The sequence below is a fragment of the Cucurbita moschata genome, unplaced genomic scaffold (assembly GCF_002738365.1).
Source record: "Cucurbita moschata cultivar Rifu unplaced genomic scaffold, Cmos_1.0 Cmo_Scf00017, whole genome shotgun sequence".
In the NCBI taxonomy this organism is placed as follows: Eukaryota; Viridiplantae; Streptophyta; class Magnoliopsida; order Cucurbitales; family Cucurbitaceae; genus Cucurbita; species Cucurbita moschata.
Window position 1 is genome coordinate 3614117 of NW_019268533.1, and position 21083 is coordinate 3635199.

Consider the following 21083-nt stretch of genomic DNA (forward strand, 5'->3'; position numbering starts at 1 on the left):
CAATTATTTTATTTAACGTTAAATTACAATTTTATTACTTAAAAAAAGAATATTGAAACAAATTTTAAAAATTATCCTTTTATTTTTTTTATTTTTTATTTATTTTGCGTCCCATAAATTTAAAAAAAAATCATTTTTTAAAATTTAAATTGATTTCTTAACACCAATCAAATTCATTAATTAAATTTATAATTTAAAACCTTAGAATATTGTATTTTTAAAATCTATAAATAAATAAATAAATTAGAGTTGTCGGGATTCAAGCGTTATAAGCTTTAAAGAATTAGGAATTATAAAGGTAAGTTTTTTTAATATAATTTTACTAAAAATGAAATGTCGAGGCTAAATTATTTATGATACACATGAACTATGATATTAGTTTAATTATGTCACAATGATTTAGAGACAATCTATGTATTAATCAACTGAATAATGCTCAAATGGGTAGTTTTGCATCTACCCTTTACCTTTAAATTTGATTCAAATATATCGACACAATTATTTTATCGTCAAAACAACGTAATTGCTAAGTTGCAAACGAAATAGTGATGAACACGACTTTTGAGAAAAAGAATAGAAGGATTGGAACCTATAACCTCTTGCTTGAGGGCATATGGCTTATCTCATTGATTGATGCTGAAATTATTGGATACACGTATTAGGCCGGTATAACAAATATCTGATTCTCTCCCAACGAACTTGATTCTGTAGGTAACATATTATACCTTTAGTGTAGAAAATATTTTTTTTTAATAAGAGAATCTTATCGATGATTGAAATTTACAAAAGGAATGTAATATTCATGATGTTTACAAAAGACATACGATATAACTTAGTAAACAACATTGTCGAAGAGTTTTTGCATCGACCCAAGCCCACCGCTTGCAAATATTGTCCTCTTCGTGTTTTTTCATTTTGAGCTTTCCCTCATAATTTTTAAAATGTGTCTATTCGGAAGAGATTTCCACGCCCTTATAAAGAATGTTTCGTTCTCCCTAACCGACGTGGGATCTCATAGTTTTACGTAAAACGGGAAAAGGGAGGGAGAACTCTCAAGCCAAGCTAAAGAAAGTAACATAAAAAGCTTCAAAATCAGCACATAGAACAGGAGAGCTTACACCAAAATAGAGAAACAAGCAGCTAAGATCTTCAATCCTCTGGTGTGAAAATCAGAGTTTCCAAGTTACATCAGAACTATAGCAAATGAATTTTACAGTCAGTTGTAGCATTCACTATTTGGTAATGCAACTAATAACATTATCTATCTGTGACCTTTCATTTCTATCCTATTTCCTGGCTTACAATATCGGTTAGACAGCACGGACACTCTAATTCGTTCGTAGATTAAGAATCATAAAGACAACAACAGTACGATATCGGGCAACGACGTTGACCGATACTCAGCTCTAAAGGGTTTTGAGATGCCAAGAGTCCAGGAATATGACTAATTTACATAAACCTGTGCAATCGCAATCAATCTAACTGGCAGCACGCTGTAGTGGAGGCCAAGCGATCTCGTCGTCTATATAGCCATGAATGAGGAAATCAGAGCAATTCTTTCGACATCCATGGTTATATGGATTCCGAAATTTCCCATCTGGACCACGAAGATATCCATAGCGAATGGCATTTGACACTTCGTTAGTGGTGATATTTCGTGCTATCTGCATCAATGAAGATCGTTCATCGTTCTATCAACAATAATATACTAGTTCGGAAACGAGGTATTCCCATGATTATGTTCGGTATATAGTACCTTTCAATCTTTAAAAACACTCAGAAAACACACAAAACACATAATATGGATAAACCCACACTGTTCTATTGAGAGTTCTAACTTAGAGACCCTAAAAATAGGCTACAAACCAGACTACGAACAAATAAACTATGATAAAACAGTTGACCACAAGCAACTAAAAAATGATCTCATAAGCGCTAATTGCCAACAATTAAAGGTTACTGCACAGTAACACAGTAAATGAAATAAAGGGGCTTTAAAGAACATGGCCAAGAAGAAATTAAGGAACTAAGCTCAAACCAAACTATACCCAAAGCCAGGTCGAAACCATCAGGAGCGTGACAGGTGGCAAGATCTGACACATTAAAAGTGGAATGGATCTTGAAGTGTGGAGGAAGATCAACCTTATAGGCACTAGGACCAAAGTGTTCCAGAGAATAGGAAAAGGGCTAACTTGCTTTGGAAAAAGTTCGCCGTGAACTCCGGTAGGCAGCCGTGAGTTCCTTAGAACCATGACTAGGTCTCCAACTACAGAAGACTTGGGGCAGCGGTGTAAATAATCAGCCCAACCTCCAAATGGTCGTGAACCTCTTTGTGAAGTTCGGCAATACGTTCACCAATCTCCTTGGCTTCCTGATGCACATTCAAAGAAGATGGTACTGTAGCCAGGTCCTAGGTAAAACTAGGAAGTTTAGTATTGCCAAACTCTTCGAGATGGTAGTGCACATCTCAAATGGAGACATTCCTGTTGATTGATTCCTCATATATAAGCAAACTCCGCTTGAGGAAGAGCAAGGTCTCATTGGCGCGGCTTATCCCCACAAAGGAAACGAATCTTTGCTAAGAGTTCGCTTAGTTATTTTGGTTTGTCTATCGATTTGAGGATGACTTGAGGAACTGGGTAACGAATGCTTTCTACTAAGTGCATTAGCCACTTCGTTAGTTTTTTTCGAACCTTGTGTTTAATTAGGAAATCAAACTTTTGAATAAATGTGATCCATTTAGAAGCATCCTTCTTATAGCCTTTTTTTGTGTGAAGAAATTCATGAAAATAGTGATCTGTTAAGAGTATAAGCTCCTTTCATAACAATTAATGCTCCCATTGTTTATGGGCTCTAACTAGAGAATAATGTTCTTGCTAGTCGATGCTCCATTTTTGCCTAGAATTTAAGTTTTTCACTGAAATATTCTATGGAGTGATTAGCTTGAGACAATATTTCTCTGAAATATTCTATGAAGGACATTAGCCTAAAAAGATGAAGTTCACTGACGGGTTTTTTGGTGACAGGTTGAGAAACTAGTCTACAGGTTCCTCCAAATTCAATCCAGTAGGTTGAGATCGACCAAATGCGTAATGTTATTAAGAACGTTAAGAGTAAGAAGTTATCGTTGTCCAATCCTATCACGAAAACCAGAGGTTCAATATGTCCTCAGATGTATATGGTTCCAGAAGATGCGACTAAAAATACTATATCTTGTTATGGAAAATTGAGCTACAGTGTTGGTTTTGACAATTACCTGAGACGCCTGAGCCACGGTCAAAGTTGTGGCAGCCAAAAATATGATACCGTCCAGAAAAAGAAATATAACGACTCCGGGATAATGAACTACCACATGAAGAAACCAAGTTTCTCCGGTTTGCAATGCTGAAGGCACTTCATAGATTCCTGCAATAGAAGAGAAAGCTCATACCAATTTCAAAAGAAGAAAAGTGATGTCTTAAACAAACTTGTATCATTCACTTGTCTCAAATGACATACTTTTTATGGCAATACAGCCAGCAAGGAGTGATGTCAAAGTTCCCAAACAGACGAAGACAAAAAAATCCCGTTTATTCCGCTGCAAAGTATCATAAAAATTAACGGAATAAAGTTGTCAGATCATCAGAGTGACATGAAGCTATATAGTCGAAATGTGTCTCTTAGATCATCTATTTATATGCAATAACTGCAATAGTTCGCATAGAATTATCCCTTAATTCATCTAGTTGTCTATATAATTTCAAGAATAAGATCCACAAATGAATAACACATCCAAGATCAAAATTCAAGCAGATCTTCCCACCTTCCCCACACAATTAGATATCCACGGGCAGTGGTGGTCAAACTGTTCCACACATCGATTACAAGTAGGACAGTGCTTCGAACGAACGGGTCTAATTATCTGAAAGAAACGTGATAGTGTCAACTTAGATCACTAGAGAAAATACGTTCATTAATATACCACAAAATTATGTCCCTTTAAAGATCATTTTTTATCAAAGGGTTTCTGAAATAAACCTTGCAAGTAGGGCATAGTTGAGACCAATTCCCCATCCATACTGAAGAATTGTTGAGATCAATGCTCAACAAAGGATCCTGAAAAAATGCAAGAAATTCAATTATGTAATAAAATATAATAGTAAACTACAAGTAATAAACGAATGAACAGGTTTTCCATTAAAAATCAAAACACTGAAATTCCTCAAACAGAGACTCATATACCTCTGTATTGGCAGGATTGCCCAACTCCCCGGGTCTTTTTATGTAGCCTGGATCCTTGCTGCACATAATAGTAAAAACTACCATTATTATTATTATTTTTTTTTTTAAATGAGGAACAATTCCATTATTCAAGATTCAAGATTACAAAAAAGAAGGATACAGTATTGTATCCTCACTAGGAACCGATATCATTGCTGTTGATCCAAAAATCGTTATGGCAGTTGGCATGGTAACATATAAAGGGAACCTACTTGTAGGCTCTTGTCATCATTACGATGTTCATAAGTCTTTTAATTGCAATCAATTTCTATAAGCTTTTGGATTGAACATGATTTATAACCGAGTCATTCGGGGGAGAAATTATAAGAATCACTCATATAAATAATAAGGCGTCAAGAGAACTGATCAAACAAGTTACAAAGATAGAGAATGAGCATGTGCCAGGTAGGTTAGGGAATTACCTACTACACGTATAAAACATTATCATAGCAACAAATGTCAAACAGAGGGCCGCCCATGCCCAAAGTCCAACAACAGCAGTAACCTTCGCAAGATTAGAGCCTACAGTCAATAATAAGTCAGACATATTCTCCAAGTAAAATAGACATTTTCAATGAGAAGATAACTTGCCTCCAAGAACTGAGTTGATGAAGAGGATCACGAGAATGACGATGATACATAGTAAAATAGGGGCATAACCAAAATTTTTAATCTTCCTAGTACAAAATTTTGCTCCAAAGTGGCTGTGATGTGTCGGTTGTGCTTTAGACTATAAAAGATCAGAACACCCAATATCATATCAGCTTGAAAATGATCTAAACAAGTCAATAAAACCTTCATTATTAAAAAGCAAGCCACATTTTTGTTCGGAAACATACGAGGAAATTAGCAATTTGCCGATGACCTTTATCAGATGCAAGCTGGAAAGGAGTATAACCGGCATTGTCTTTGATCAACAATTCTTGCTTTGTTCCGGCATGCACAAGAACAGTACATGCCTCCACATTTCCACTTAATGCAGCCCAATGCACAGGGGTACAACCTAATAAAAACCATAGAAGAACTTATGAAACCTAAGGCAGAATAATTAGATGAATCAAGATATAGGCAATTAACTATTTAAATAATTAGCGTGTCCCCTGCCATAAACTGAACAACCTGGTGGGGTGATTAGATTATCGCCATAAGTGCAATAAGTAATTGTTATCCTGTGCAAAACCAACCACTTAGAGGCCTTAGTTTTCTTTCTCAAACAATTTAACTCATTTCAAGCCCTTATTCAAGAACTGAAGCTAATAGTTTGCTTCAAAACAAAGCTTAAGAAAATTGCATCACATCTTTGAAGCTGTCATACTGAAAGATATGACTGGCAAATTTACCATTATGAAGAAATCAATTAAAAAAAGAAAAAAAAAGTGTACATGGGGGAAGCCCTAAAAATGAAGTACATAGCATATGGGGACACGGGAAAATACGCACGATGGCTTTTCTTCCCCTTTTTTTGGATGTGTCAACGTTAGATGTACAAAAGATAGCCAAAACTATCACGAGACTTTCCAGAGCTTAAAATTTGAAAGGGCATATTTCTTCTCTATCTAACCCAGGAAGATGATCACACTCGAAACGACACTAGTAAAAACTTAAAAAAATAGAAATCAGAGAATAACACTGGTCTCAATTCAGAAATGCATGTGTAGTATACCTTCTTTATCTTGTCTTCCTTGGCTTGCATCTCTGAATAAAAGAAGTCTAATTGTATCTGCAAATCCTTTGTATGCAGCCCTGATTGAAACCATGAGATGAACTTTCGTTCTGAAGCGTCTAGATATATTTTAAATGAAGAGACCAAAAAACAAAAGAAACCATATAATATTGATAAAGAGAAGACATTTGTACGCCCACCCTCTACCTTTGGTTCATCAATCAGTTTAGGTGAACAAGAGAATAAATAACTTCTTACACAATTTGAATGGCCAGAAAATAAAGTCCAATATTGAATGTGAAACAATCAATCATTTGAAACAGTCGAGAGTTTGACATCTTAATACAACCAAGTCAACAATCCCTTTTAGGAGAGAAAATTCAATAAATATTAATATTTGAGAGCTCGAGAAACCACATACGATGTTGACCTTATAAAAAATCCTTTCTGACTTCATTATAAAGATAAATCTTCCTCAGTTCAGTTTCCAGAGGTTTGCATTGAATTATATCCCTTACTAACAAATGTTGAACTTATAGGCCTAGATTAATCTTTGCCAGATCAAAATTGACCAAAACTCAGTAGGAGATTGAAAATATGGTAAATAGAAATATTATAATACAGTAGGTGGATATACCAAGCTTTCCATTTAGAGATGTATGCATGTATGCATCATAACACAGTTGCTACAATTACCAAGTATACCTTCAGATAAGACTTAATTCAACCATCCCAATTTTGAATACTACAGATGTCAGCAGCTAAGCTAAACCAAAAAAGAAGTGGGAAAGGGATGTTATCGATCTCTACATTTAATTGTCTTGGTTCAAATGCTTAAAACGATATACAGAGTATTTATTGTATATATCCAAAGGCTTGGGGCATACCAATGAAGAGGACTCCTCCCTTCATTATCTGGAACGTCGAAGTCAGCGTGGAATTTGGCAACAATGTGATTCAAGAATGCAGTCTGTCCGTATTGAGCAGCAACATGAACTGCCTGCGTTTCATGCCGAAATGCACAAATTTGAGTCAAACGGAGCGCAGAAAATTTATGAATAATAATGATGAATAAAAATAAAATCAATTGAACAGTATATGAGGACGAATGAAGTGAACAGCCCTTCATGAGGATGAATGAAGGCAACAGTCTATAAACAGAATGGGTTTTTAATACGATAAATCAAAATAAATTAAGATGCTGAAAATGGACAATACTATCTTTCCGTGAGTGTATATTATGAGAAACCAAACGTTCATCGCTTAATATCATGGCAACCATAAATTTTCTTTGCAAATGCATTCTGAATACTATTCTACAGTTTTAAATATGAAATTCACAATATATCAGAGATCCCCTCATTAGTAATATCATTAATTCATACTCCACTAGATTTGAGACTGGAAATCCTCTACATTAAAATTTAAAATATAATATCACGAACAAAAATACATGAGCTCATCTCTATGTAAAAAGCATCTGAGGTTCATAATTAACCACAACTTTCAGAAGAAATATCATATATGTGAAAACTGTCCTCATATCGTCAATATCTAACCAAATCAAAAGTTGCTAAATATTCAAAGTTACCCGATACCCATTTATATCAGCTGCCTCCACTCGAGCTCCATTCAGCAGGAGTACGTCTGCAGCCATAATTGAACCTCGAACTGCTGCCCAGTGAAGCGCTGTCTGCTGCAATTTGTCACAGGAATTGACATCCGCTCCATGCTGATCAAATCAATCATCAAAAACTTTGGTAGGGAACTGACATAAACCTCAAAAGACCATCAATTTAAACTTCTTGAGCAACATAAAAAATGCCCTAATGCTATGAAATTCATCAATACAAAAATCCAACACATGCACTTCCTTCACATCCAATAAATTTTATTCTTCTTCCTCTATCTGGAACGACACATAAATCACGCTACGCCAGCTTTACGTTACATAAAACAAGTCAACTGACTAAACTCAAAACATGCAATATAACAGGGGACGATCAATCTACATCCAACAATCTAGAGAGACATAATATCATTAAAATCAGGAAGGCAAAAAGAGTTAAAAAAAAAAAAAAAAAAAACCCAATGATGTACTGGACGATATCAGGGAAGTTGTTTAAAGCAGCCCATTGCAAAGCATAGTACCCGTTGGAATCAGGAACCAAAACAGAAGGTCCATGCTCTTCAACGAAACTCCTCACTTTCTGGAAGTCGCCATAAGCAGAAGCAGAGTAAACGTCTACAATGGCAACTTCAGGGTTTGTCTGAGATTTCGAGTTGGGTGATGCTACAACCTCAATCTCAGACGAAGCCATGTGAGGTAGAACTTGAAAAGGAACCAGGGAGATAGCTGATTGCACTCTAAAGTACCAAGGAAAATAGCTAAGAGTGAAATTTTGTGTACAAAAATATAAACGACAAAACAAAACCTTCTCTGCACGGTATCGATGCAAAGATGGAGAAGAATTAATAATCAACAGAGTACAATTATCATGGGTCTCATTCAACCATAGAAGCTATCAGTTTGGGCAGAACATAACAGAACGATTCCACTGTTTGATAGAAAAAAAGGACAATAAAGAATCGAACAATCATTGATATAAGAACCATTTAAACAAAAATTCTTGAAAACGCCAATCATATAGTTTTGCAAACGGTTCCCAAGTAATCATTCCAAAAATTCCCAGTAGAGATTCAGTAGTCTTCGGTGAAATAAGCGCATATTCCTAAAAGTTCCATCAAAACCTCCACTAACCTATATTTCACTTTAATCAGATGAAACTAGTCGATAAGCCCAAGTCACAACAAAATACTCCTCAATTCGATTTGAGACGAACCCGTCAACACAAACAAACAACTCAATTCGACAGCCACATAAATTTGACGCACCAGTTTCATTTCGAATTCTGGATACTCGAAACAAATTACCATAATTCAGCGAAGTTCCCAAAAATCAATCATAAGAGAAAGCAAACAATTGCAGTTAAACAAACAAAAAAAAGATAGAGAAATGGATTCAATACCAGGGAAAGAACGGGGGGGTCGAGACAACTACTGCGAGGAGATGGAGAAAATTAGAGAAGTTCCATGGAATCTTCGAAGGCGGGCGTGAAGTGAAGACTGAAGAAGAAGGATCGACGAGAATTAAGCAGTGGGATTTGACGGAATGTTTCTGAAAGAGATTGAAAAAACGGATATACACTCCAAAAAACTCTCCTTTTTTTCCTTTCTTGCCAAATAGGTCCATGAACCTAGTTTTGCAATTTTTTTTGTATGTATATATATATATATATATATATATATATATAAATTATAAAATTGGTTGGTTAGGGTTTGTAAACGAAGATATAAGAGATACTTACACGGGATTGAGAGATTTGAAAATGAACGTTGAGTGCTATAGAGAAGCGTTGAATGCCCTAAGTATAAACGAACAGTGGTTGATCTGACACAAAGGTCAAGTCTTGGAGAGGTTTGTAAGTGCTAAACATGAATAGAACGAGAGATTGTAGTGGAACCTGAAAGAAGTTAAGGGTCGTGAAAACTCGATCGTGTTTGGACGTGCTTGTTGGAGTTTGAGATTAGAGGATCATACCACGAGTATCCTGCATGATGTAGTTGTGTTATGAATGTGATATATGTATGTTAGCTTGTATACGAGAAGCATGATCCTTTGTGATATGTGCATGTGGTAAGTTGGTTGGTTAGGGTTTGTAAAAATGATATAAGAGGTACTTACACGGGATCGAGAGATTTGAAAATGAACGTCGAGTGCTGTAGAGAAACGTTGAACGCCATAAGTATAAATGGGTAGTGGTCGATCTAACACAAAAGTTAAGTTTTTGAGAGATTGGTAAGTGCTGAACAACAATGGAATGAGAGATCACAGCGAAACCTGAATATATGTTAATGGGTCAAGAGAGTTACGAGAGGTCGTGTTTGGATGAGCTTGTTAGAGTCTGAGATTAGAGGTGGGTGAGTATACCACGAGCATCATGCAAAATGTAGCTGTGTGTATGAACGTGATATATATGTTTAGCTTGTATACGAGAAGCATGATGCTTGTGATATGTGCACGTGGTTTAATGGCTCCTCAGCCGAGACTTTAGATACTAACCCACCACTAGATTTTGTCAATGATGACGGCTCAATGAACTTGTTTACGAGTAAGAGAAGGCTCGATTAAAAAAAAAACCATGGGGCCCGTGCTTTACTTTTATGCAGTTTAGTTTAGTTTTGGAGTATTGTTACTCGATCATTTTGTATTTACTTTGTTTATATATTCAAATTCTCACCTCACATATTAAAGGAACAAAATCGAATATTTGATATTTTAGGTAATGTATTTTACACATTCTGTTAGATTAGTTGTGGTTTTGTTGGCGAAAAATCTAAAATTTTAAACTAAATTAATAAAAATATTTCTTCATTTTATACTTGAAAGATCTGGTATCAAATGACAGGTAAATCACTGCAAGGAAAATAAGATTCATATTATTTTGTTGATCGAATATCTCAAGGTAAGAATATTTGTTTGATATTCGAATCATTCCACAAGCAAGACCGATCATGTTTATCAAATATCTCAAAGCAAGAACACTTGTCTAAGATTTGAATCACTCCACAAGGAAGATTGATCATGTTGAACTTGATTCTATATGCAACTTAAATTACATATAATTGCAAATAAACTTAGTCATTGACTAAATAAAGCACAAATACTCATTTTACTATATTTTCCAATCTACTCACAAATACAACATACATAATTATCATAATTATCTACTATGTAAATTAATCTTAAAATAAATTAAAAAAACACTGACTCTAAATTATGATCCATCCAAAATTTATAACAATGAAACTTCATTCTTGTTCCATGTGGTATGAATGGAAATATCTTTTAATAACTTCAACAACATTTTTCTTCACATCTTCATTGAAGTATATTGTACGATAAATCTCTCAGGGTTCATATCAACATTTAAACTTAAAAAAAATATCCCTACAATAAAATATTCTTAAAATTTAAAAAATTTATAAAATATAATTTTAAAATTTAAAAAATTTCTATAATACTCTTAGATAAAAATATAAAACTATTGAAACTTTTAAAAAATTCCGTAATACCTTTATTTTTTTTAGCTTTTGAAAATTAAAAAGTAGTTAGAGAATATTTTTAATATTTTAGCTCCAAAAAAAATTATTTTATGATATAATTTTTAATTTTAATTAATTTATTTTTGAGAAGGTATAAATGTAATTTGACGAATCAAACGGCCACATACATTCTCTCTCTCCCTCCTCCAGTCTGTGGTGTCCATTTGTTTTGTGGTTAACTCTCAAAATTCCCCATAAAAGCCTCACTTCACTCTGTTCCAGAGGCCTCTCCCTAATCCTGCAGAGTCATGGCCGCCGCAAGAGTCTTGGCCAATGCCACCACCACCACCACCGCCGCCGCCGCCTCCTGTTTTCTCTCCAAGACCTCTTTTCTCCCCAAGCATACCCTCCCATTCAACTCCAATTTCATTTCCCTCTCCAGAACATTTCCTTCCTCCAGAAAATCATTCTCCTGCAAAGCTTTGTACATCCCTGAGGTCAAGACTAAGGAGGAAGGTCAGCCTGAAACCCTTGACTATCGCGTCTTCTTCACTGATCAGTCCGGCAAAAAGGTGCGCTCCCTGTTTTTTTTTTGTAATGTTCTTTTTCCGTTTCTGTATCGGCATGTTACTCGATGGATTTGAATCTCTATTTGTCGTTTTGAGAATTGTTTGTGTTTTTGTAATGAATTTGATGAATTTTTTGGGTTGTAAGGCGAATGGGTTTGATTGCAATTAACGAATTGGATTGCCATTTCGAATTTTGGTTTGGATGGATCTTTAGAATTTTATGAACTGTGATTGATTGCGAGGATGCAGATCTTGGATTGCGGACCCTGTTTTTCTGTGTGTATTGGTGTATATCCCTTATGCAAGCGGATACCTTATGTTCTCCAACAATTTATTTGAAGGACTGCGAATAAGAGACTCGTGATTTGGGATTAGTTTTTTCTTTGGAACTCTGAAGTGTCAGAGATTAATCATGTTAGCGTTCTGTCAGATTCAGATATGATGTTTTTTTTTCCAAGGCTTATAAGATTGAAAATGTGTATACTGATCAAACAAGATAATTTGAATCTTACTTCTCTTATCGTGGTCTAAAAAGTTAATTTGAACGAACTTTTTTCATGTCTTATGAGTGAATGTATTCTACGTTCTCATATGAACTAACAAGAATGCTGCACTCTTTTACATTTTATTTCATCATGTCATAAAGGAAGTGCCATTTATGGTGTAGGTCTCTCCTTGGCATGATATACCACTGCATTTGGGGGATGGTGTTTTCAACTTCATTGTTGAAATTCCTAAAGAAACCAGTGCAAAAATGGAGGTTGCAACAGACGAGCTGTTCACTCCTATAAAGCAAGATACCAAGAAGGGAAAGCTTCGATACTACCCGTAAGAAACGATGCATTTGTTGCTTAGCTTTGCTACATATTATTTCTGGGCCTCTATGGGGTACTGAAGTTTGTTAGACTTAGACATGATATAATAAGTTAGCTGTTGGCCAAGTGCCTACTCGTATAAATGGATGGTTGTGGAAGGCACAACCCAGTGGCCGTATCCTGTTTTTCTCATCGACAATGTTAGTGTTCGTCCATCGTAGTGTAGCAACATTTTTCATTTGGTTCTCAGATACTTATTTTTGAGAGAACATCGTGTAAAAGATTTTTCTACTTCAGTTCTAGTTGTTGTCAAAATATCCATTTCAGCCTCCACTAATAGATTTTTCAAAAGAATTTGAATCTAGGAGAGTTAGACTATTTTAATGTAATAGCCCAAGCTCACTGTTAGGCTTTCTCTTTCGAGCTTCCCTTCAAGGTTTTTAAGGCGTGTTTGCTAAGGAGAGGTTTCCACGCCCTTATAAAAGGTGTTCCATTCTCCTCCCCAACCGATGTGAGATCTCACAATTCACTCCTCTTAAGGGCCTAGCGTCCTCGCTGGCACTCGTTCCCTTCTTCAATCGATGTGGAATCCCCCAATCCACCCCCTTCGGGGCCCAACGTCATTGTTGGCACACTGCCTCGTGTCCATCCCCTTCGGAGCTCAGGCTCCTCGCTGGCACATCGCCCGGTGTCTAGCTCTGATATCATTTGTAACAGCCCAAGCCCACCGCTAACAGATATTGTTCTCTTTGGGCTTTTCGTTTCGGGCTTCCCCTCAAGGTTTTTAAAACGCGTCTGCTAGGGAGAGGTCCACACCCTTATAAAGAATGTTTCGTTCTCCTCCCCAACCAATGTGGGATCTCACAATCCACTTCTCTTCGGGGTCAGCATCCTTGCTGGCACTCATTCCCTTCTCAATCGATGTAGAACCCCCCAATCCACTCCCCTTCGGGGCCCAACGTCATTGCTGGCCCACCGCCTCGTGTCCATCCCCTTTGGAGCTCACGTTCCTCGTTGGCACATCCCCCGATGTCTGGTTCTAATACCATTTGTAACAGCCCAAGCCCACTGCAAGTAGATATTGTCCTCCTTGGGCTTTCCCTTTTAAGGCTTCCCCTCAAAGTTTTTAAAACCTGTCTGCTAGGGAGAGGTTTCCCACCCTTATAAAGGTGTTTCGTTCTCCTCCCCAACTGATGTGGGATCTCACACTTATGTAGTTGTAACCATAAGTACTATCTTTCCACCTCTAGTTGTTTCTTGAATATTGATATGCATAGTTTTTATTTGTCGTTTTTTAAATGATTAGTTTGAGACTCTTGCATATGACATTTGATTCTCGAATACCGTCTCTTTTAATACTTAACCACTTGATTGCTGTGTCTCACAGTTACAATATCAACTGGAATTACGGATTACTTCCACAAACATGGGAAGATCCATCCTTAGCTAACTCTGAAGTTGAAGGTGCATTTGGAGACAATGATCCCGGTATGCACCACAGGCTGTTTTCCTTGAACTTTCTTCTTAGCTTTTGTAACTTCCTTAACCCAAATGAATAAAATGTCACAAATTATAAACCCAATGATTTTGTTTTATTTTGTAGTTGATGTTGTTGAAATTGGTGAAAGTGATCGGAAGATAGGTGAGATTCTGAAAGTGAAACCACTGGCTGCTTTAGCCATGATTGATGAAGGGGAACTTGACTGGAAAATAGTTGCAATTTCACTAGATGATCCTAAAGCTTCACTAGTGAACGATATAGACGACGTCGAGAAACATTTCCCGGTATTCATCATCTTTACCAGAATATGTATGTACTAATGGAGTGAAAGATTTTACCTACCTAATCCAAGAGTTACCTGCAGGGAACTTTAACTGCTATAAGGGACTGGTTTAGAGACTACAAGATCCCTGATGGAAAACCTGCTAACAAGTTTGGTCTGGGAAACAAGCCTGCAAACAAGGTAAGTATACAAACTCCATCCCTAAATCTCAATTCTTTGAGCCTTTCGCAACTTTTTGTTTATAGCTCAAAGGGATCATAATTTCAATTCACCAATACAGCATAAGAGCTTGCCTGTGAATACAAGATGGTTGCTATAGTGCACCATACCTGATCTATATATATATCTTACAATTGGGGTGTTGGGAATCCCACGTGACCCATCTTTCCATACTTCCTTTTCTTTTTACTAGCAGCAGTAAATTCTTATTGCGTTCACTTTATTTAAGCAATCTTTGGATCTAGCTTTTTTCTGCCCAAATTTGATCTCCCCTAGCTGTCCCCAACCCCGAGTGAATAAAAAAAACATTGACATTGTAACTAATTTTGTTTGATTTATATCTTCTTTTAGCTTAAGTTGTAACATGGCATACTTGGTGCAGGATTATGCCCTTAAAGTTATTGAAGAGACCAACAAATCTTGGGCCAATCTCGTTAAGAGATCAATTCCTTCTGGTGAGCTATCTCTTGTATAGAGTTCATTGATTGTAGGAAGCTGCAGGTTCTATTTATGTAAGTGCTCAACGTGAAAGCGGATTTGTGAATTCTGGCTTTCTTATTTATATGTTTATAATGACATGGAACCCATTTTCCCATTGTTGAGACAGAATAATATATGCCCAGTTGGTGATTTTGTTTTTGTATCGGACAACAACTCACCGTAATCCTATAGATGATAATGATCGAGCAAAAGAATTCTTGATTTAGTTCCCTACCTTAATGACATAAAAAAGAATTGTCGAGAGATTTCGACCCGTTTAAAAGACACTTCAAAATGAAGCTTTGTAGTTTCCATGCACAAAATCTTTATAATTGAAGTGCTTGGAAAAAAAAGAAAAAAAGAGAGATTGTTGTCCCCGTCAATAGAAGAAAAGACATCATCAATGTAACAGCCTAATTTCATCGCTAGCAGATATTGTTTTCTTTACGCTGTTACAAATAGTTTTAGAACCAGACACAAGAGTGGTGTGCCAACGACAAGGCTAAATCCTAAGAGGTGGATTGTGAGATTTCACATCGGTTGGAGAAGGAAGAAGGAACGATAGGCTCGGGCTCTTATAAGAAAAGAATCTACCGATTCTATTAAGGGTAGAATTCTCACCACCAACTTAGAGAGAACACGCCAACTTTAGTGAAACTCTTCATTTGTTTTGTTTTGTTTTTTGTCTTTTGTTTTGGGTTTGTTGGGTGAGAAGACAGTCTAATGGGGGAAAGGATAGCATAGGGTTCTGGATAGTATCTGCTCGAACTTTTGGTCTCAATTTAAGAGAGTGATTTTTGAGAGAGATTATATACGCAAGCAAAAGATAGATTTTTGAGAGAGATTATATATGCAAACAAAAGAGTAACATCAACGACTCACAGTATATAACTATTGGTAGGCATGCTTAAACATGATTTTTCCGAAACGTCATACTCCCTAGAAATACAAAAATAAAACACTGGAACATGGAAAGACATAAAGAGCATATTGTCATGGATAACACGCCTTGGACGAATATGACCGTGACACTCTGATCATAGCTTGGTGTTATATCATTGACATCCAACTTTGTGAGATCAAATCATTGTGTTCACACAGATTTCATTTGATAATAAATTCATTTGTTTAAAAATAATAATAAGATTGTTCATAATCGAGATAAAATCTTATTATTTTTTGTTTTTAAAATCTGTGATGAACTGACTTAGCAAAATAATTAATATTAATGAACAAACTATACTAGTTACTCAAGTCATTCCATACAAATAAGTAAGTAAAGTGATAGGGGATGTTTTTGGGAATAGTAAGGGTATAATGGTTATTAGAGAGGTGGTTTGGTTACAAATAAGAGTTAAAAGGCATCACCTTCAATTGCAATGCCTAAGTTGCTAAACTAAACATAGTTTAACTAGTATAAACCACGTGTCTTTGACCAAGAGGTTGATCTCATATCCGTACTTCGAGATCCCGCATTGATTGGAGAGAGGAACGAGTGCCACCGAGGACGCTGGGCATGAAGGGGTGGATTGTGAGATGTTGGAGAGGGAAATGAAACATTCTTTACAAAAATGTAGAAAATCTCCTTAACAATCGCGTTTTAAAAAAAACCTTAAGGGGAAAACATCTCCTTAACAATCGCGTTTTAAAAATCTTGAGGGAAAGCTTGAAAGGGAAAGCCAAAAGAAAGTGTTAAAAACCTTAAAGAAAGTCTGGAAAGGAAAGCTCAAAGAGGGCAGACAGTATCTACTAGAAGTGAAATTGGAAAGCCTAAGGAGAACAATATCTACTGGCAGAAATTGAGTTAGAAAGCCTAAAGAGGACAATATCTACCGGCACTATCAATCACAATACTTTAAATGTCAAACAAAGCATAGTTCAACTAGTATAGAACACGAGGACCAAGAACTGAGTTCCCCCATTACATTTACTATCGAACTCGAACTCAAAAGAAAACTACGACGCTTCGCCATTGCCATTGCCATTGATGCCGTAAATTCGATTTTCTTACAAGGTCAACAGCCAGTAGAAAACAAGAGTTATACAGAGATTACTGCATAGTCTTCAACAACAAACATTACACTACACAACTCACTCAGATACAAATCTCCTAAGAGGCAACTCATCTACAGACCACACCATAATGCTACAAGAAAACTGAAACCAATAAAGAATCTAAACTAAATTTGCTTGAAAACCTTCTCTGCTGCAGCTATAGTATGTTGAATATCTTCAGAAGTATGCGCCAAGCTGGTAAACCCTGCCTCAAACTGAGAAGGCGCAAGGTATACACCTTGCTCCAACATTCCCCTGTGAAACCTCCCAAACTTGGCAGTGTCACTCTTTTTAGCATCTTCAAAGTTATGAACAGGACCATCGGTGAAGAAGAACCCGAACATCCCGTTTATGTACCCTCCACATATTGCATGCCCCGCCTTCTTCCCAGCACTCACCAAGCCTTCAACAAGTTCGCTCGTGATCTTGTCTAGATATTCATAGGTTCCTGGTTCTTTCAATCGCTTTAGTGTGTGTATCCCTGCAGTCATTGCTAATGGATTCCCACTCAAGGTGCCTGCCTGGTACATTGGTCCTGCTGGTGCTACCATTTCCATGATCTCTCTTCGCCCTCCATATGCACCGACGGGTAGACCGCCTCCAATGATCTTTCCGAGCGTTGTTAAGTCGGGTGTTATTCCAAAATACTCCTGAGCTCCACCGTAAGACAAGCGGAATCCTGTCATGACCTCATCGAAGATGAGGAGAGCGTCGTTTTCCTTGGTGAGTTTGCGTATGGCATTTAGAAAATCTGGTTTTGGAGGAATGAAACCAGAATTTCCAACAACAGGCTCAAGGATAATTGCAGCAATCTCTCCTTTATTGGCATTGAAAATGGCTTCTACAGCTGCTATGTCATTGAACGGGGCAGTAAGAGTTTCCGAGGTAGCTGCTTTCGGGACGCCAGGAGAATCGGGAAGGCCCAACGTTGCCACTCCACTACCAGCCTTGACAAGAAATGGATCAGCATGGCCATGGTAGCATCCCTCAAATTTGATGAGTTTCTCCTTGCCAGTAAAAGCACGGGCAAGCCGAAGCACGCCCATGCATGCTTCGGTACCGGAGTTAACAAACCGAACCATTTCTATGCTTGGAACAGCAGATATCACCATCTCAGCTAAAACATTTTCCAAAAGGCATGGAGCACCAAAGCTAGTTCCTTTCTTCATTGTTTCAGCTAGAGCTGCAAGTACCTATGAGAATATTATTGTGATGAATATCTATGAACATGTCCTTTAAAAAAAGTTAGGACAAACAAAATTATACATTCATCAACTTCTAAAAAGTTTACGTTCGTATCTCTTAAGAGTTCGGATATGGTGAATCATAATTTATATGATATCTAGAGATTTAAACCTGTAAATTTTTAGAAGATACAATATGCTCCACACATTGTTCGTACTCGTTTTCGGAGCGAAGTTCAACTGATATCTTTGTGGCTTTCTGCCATTTAGATCAAATATATAGTTCTATAGTATCCACCTACTTTTTTCCATGTAATTCCTCCTGTTCTTTTCTATTATAGAGATAGCTTTCACGTTTTTTATGAAGCATGTTCATGCATATGCCTCTAAAACAAATATGAATCATGTTCATGCCATATGCCTCTAAAACCGACACTTTGCTCCAAGCCTCCAAATGAAGTCTATTCCTTAGATGAATATATAATAGAAAGAAGAACACTGTGCTTTATCATTGAAGGTTAGAGAGGTCGTTATTGCATTTCCCATTAAATAGATATGAAGTAAAAATAGGAATCAAATGGCCAGGTGATCATCACTATTCACTATTAGGGGTCTCCCCAAGGAGGTTTCAGCTAAGAAAAATTCCAGACTAGCGATATAAAGGATAAGCCTAAAGAGGCCAATATGGGCTAGCGGTGGGCTTGGGCTGTTACAAATGGTATTAGAGCCAGACACCGGGGCGATGTGCTAGCGAGGAGGCTAAGCCCCGAAGTGGAGAGACGTGTTTTAAAAACCTGGAGGGTAAGCCCGAAAGGGAAAGGCCAAAGAGGACAATATTGGCAAGCGGTGGGCTTGGGCTGTTACAAATGGTATCAGAGCCAAGCACCAGGCGATGTGCCATCGAGGAGGCTAAGCCCCGGAAGAGGGTAGACATGAGGCGATGTGCCAGCAAAGACGCTGGGCCCTGGAGGGGGTGGATTTGGTGGGGGTCTCACATCGATTGGAGAGAGGAACGAGTGCCAGCAAGGACGCTGGGCCTCGAAAGGGGTGGATTATAAGATTCCACATAAGTTGGGGAGGAGAACAAAACACCATTTATAAGGGTGTGGGGCAAGCTCAAAGAGGACAATATCAGTCACATTATGGATGAGCAACTTTAGACTCAGAAGCAAGGCAGAAGATCCCAAGAAACAGAAACTATAATCCAAGTAGAAACAAATTGAAGAAACTAAACTATGGGGAATTGTACCTCATCATCAGCATGACCAATAATCGCCGGTCCCCAAGAACCCACATAATCAACATATTCATTACCGTCAATATCCCACATGTGGGAACCCTTTACAGAATCGATTATTATCGGTTGTCCACCAACAGATTTGAAGGCACGAACAGGGGAATTCACTCCACCAGGCATTAGCTCCTGCATACAATTTTCAAAAGCGTTCAAAACTATTTTCACCATCAAGACGTCGAACGTCGAACAAATCACAACAAAACCACAAAATGTGCGTTACAATAAAAATCTGATCGCACTCCTAGGTCATTAAAATCGCCACTAGGAATCAGAATCACAGACCATGGAATTCAAATCGAATTCTCATCCTCAATCAAACATATCTAAACACACACTGAAAACCTAATGCGAACACAGAAAAAGCCAACGATTACAAAAAAGAGGAGTTTCACCAAACAATCCGAAAGATTCCATGGACGTGGAAGGATAAAAGTGAATGAAAACAAGAAATGTACCTTCGCAGAATTGAAAGCCTCTTCAGACTTCTTGAGAGTGAAATTCTTCTTCTCATCGAGAGTGACGGCCATTTTGACACGGCCAAAACGAGCTGACCGTGAAGAGGTACGAGATAACTCAGTGGCCCATGGGAGGTCGATTCCGACGAAGCCAAGATTGACCGCCATTTTCTCCCTGTAAACTGTGTTAAAAGATGGAAGAAGATAAGAGAAGGTATATATAGACCACCACTCTTATAAAAATAATTTTGAGTGACATAAAATATTTAAATAAATAAAATGAGTTTTTTTGTCATTAAATTTTTTTAAAAAATATTATATTTTATCTCTTAATTTTAAAGATATATTTTAAAGATTAGTCTACTGGTATCCATTCCACAACTTGTGAATTTACCTTAAAAAATAGTTATGTAAGAAAAAATATATTTTTTCATGTTGTTGTTGGGTTAAGACAGGGTTCATGTTACACATTCAATTTTAAGTGTTATAAGATTTAAAAAGTCAAATAAGTTATAATCGATTAATTACATCACCACTCGACAATTATTTTGATTATTTTACATTACCTCTTAATTACCGGCCATGCCCGGTTCATGTCCAATTTAATATAAATAATATATTTTCAACACATTTAATTTATAAGTCTATTTCTACTGTTTTTTATAATGATAATTACTTTATAAGTGTTTTTTCTCTATCTATTTTTTTTTTTTAATTATGATATTTAATGTTTCTCCCATATTACATAAGTGTTTCACTCTTTTTTAATTATGATATTTAATTTGAGTATTTCTCACACTATAATATTTAATTTCTATAATTTTAAAGGACAGAAAAAATCTAAAATTTTATTTATTTATTTATTATTTTATTATTTTACTTGACTTTATATGATTAGTGGAAGATTTAACCAATTTTATTTATTTATTTTTATTTTAATAATTAAAAGATTTAGCTTATTTATTTACTTATTATTTTAGTGAAGTTTATATAATTTTATTTATTATTTTAATTGGGTTTATATAATTTTATTTATTATTTTAATTGAGTTTATATAATTTTATTTATTATTTTAATTGGGTTTATATGATTAGAAAAATATTTAATTATATTCAAACTAATAAATTTAATTTAAAATAGATTTTTCTAACTTAAATTATTTATTTATTTAACATATAATAATAAATATTAATGAT

General features: G+C 36.3%; 3 protein-coding genes across 3 annotated transcripts; 1 reads left to right on the forward strand and 2 right to left on the reverse strand.

Moving 5' to 3' along the window:
• Positions 1–1125: 1125 nt before the first annotated feature.
• On the reverse strand, positions 1126–9175 carry LOC111455421 (probable protein S-acyltransferase 23). The gene is made up of 14 exons (XM_023097086.1): positions 8953–9175; positions 8013–8290; positions 7515–7657; positions 6811–6923; positions 5924–6003; positions 5100–5263; positions 4852–4990; positions 4683–4782; positions 4222–4279; positions 4018–4095; positions 3803–3901; positions 3499–3577; positions 3257–3405; positions 1126–1664 (listed from the first exon to the last, which is right to left on the reverse strand). Exons 2-14 carry the CDS (start codon positions 8242–8244, stop codon positions 1479–1481), a joined length of 1620 nt encoding a protein of 539 aa, XP_022952854.1. The 5' UTR covers positions 8245–8290; positions 8953–9175; the 3' UTR covers positions 1126–1478.
• A 2077-nt stretch (positions 9176–11252) lies between these two features.
• On the forward strand, positions 11253–15056 carry LOC111455208 (soluble inorganic pyrophosphatase 6, chloroplastic-like). Its single transcript, XM_023096780.1, has 6 exons — positions 11253–11601; positions 12266–12426; positions 13801–13901; positions 14017–14198; positions 14279–14377; positions 14799–15056. The coding sequence occupies exons 1-6, from the start codon at positions 11338–11340 to the stop codon at positions 14889–14891; spliced, it is 900 nt and encodes a 299-aa protein (XP_022952548.1). The 5' UTR covers positions 11253–11337; the 3' UTR covers positions 14892–15056.
• A 1785-nt stretch (positions 15057–16841) lies between these two features.
• On the reverse strand, positions 16842–20084 carry LOC111455206 (glutamate-1-semialdehyde 2,1-aminomutase 2, chloroplastic-like). The gene is made up of 3 exons (XM_023096779.1): positions 19888–20084; positions 19385–19558; positions 16842–18144 (listed from the first exon to the last, which is right to left on the reverse strand). Exons 1-3 carry the CDS (start codon positions 20053–20055, stop codon positions 17077–17079), a joined length of 1410 nt encoding a protein of 469 aa, XP_022952547.1. The 5' UTR covers positions 20056–20084; the 3' UTR covers positions 16842–17076.
• Between the last annotated feature and the right edge of the window lie 999 nt (positions 20085–21083).

Excerpts from the sequence above, each read along its gene's own strand:
- LOC111455206 (XM_023096779.1), bottom strand. The coding sequence starts at position 20,055 with ATGGCGGTCAATCTTGGCTTCGTCGGAATCGACCTCCCATGGGCCACT. Across the intron at positions 19,559-19,887 it reads AGGCTTTCAATTCTGCGAAG|GAGCTAATGCCTGGTGGAGT; the intron begins GTACATTTCTTG and ends AATTGTATGCAG. Across the intron at positions 18,145-19,384 it reads TTGGTCATGCTGATGATGAG|GTACTTGCAGCTCTAGCTGA; the intron begins GTACAATTCCCC and ends ATATTCTCATAG.
- LOC111455208 (XM_023096780.1), top strand. The coding sequence starts at position 11,338 with ATGGCCGCCGCAAGAGTCTTGGCCAATGCCACCACCACCACCACCGCC. Across the intron at positions 13,902-14,016 it reads ATTTGGAGACAATGATCCCG|TTGATGTTGTTGAAATTGGT; the intron begins GTATGCACCACA and ends TTTATTTTGTAG. Across the intron at positions 14,378-14,798 it reads GAAACAAGCCTGCAAACAAG|GATTATGCCCTTAAAGTTAT; the intron begins GTAAGTATACAA and ends TACTTGGTGCAG.
- LOC111455421 (XM_023097086.1), bottom strand. The coding sequence starts at position 8,244 with ATGGCTTCGTCTGAGATTGAGGTTGTAGCATCACCCAACTCGAAATCT. Across the intron at positions 3,902-4,017 it reads AACTATGCCCTACTTGCAAG|ATAATTAGACCCGTTCGTTC; the intron begins GTTTATTTCAGA and ends CGTTTCTTTCAG. Across the intron at positions 3,406-3,498 it reads TGGCTGTATTGCCATAAAAA|GAATCTATGAAGTGCCTTCA; the intron begins GTATGTCATTTG and ends CTTCTATTGCAG.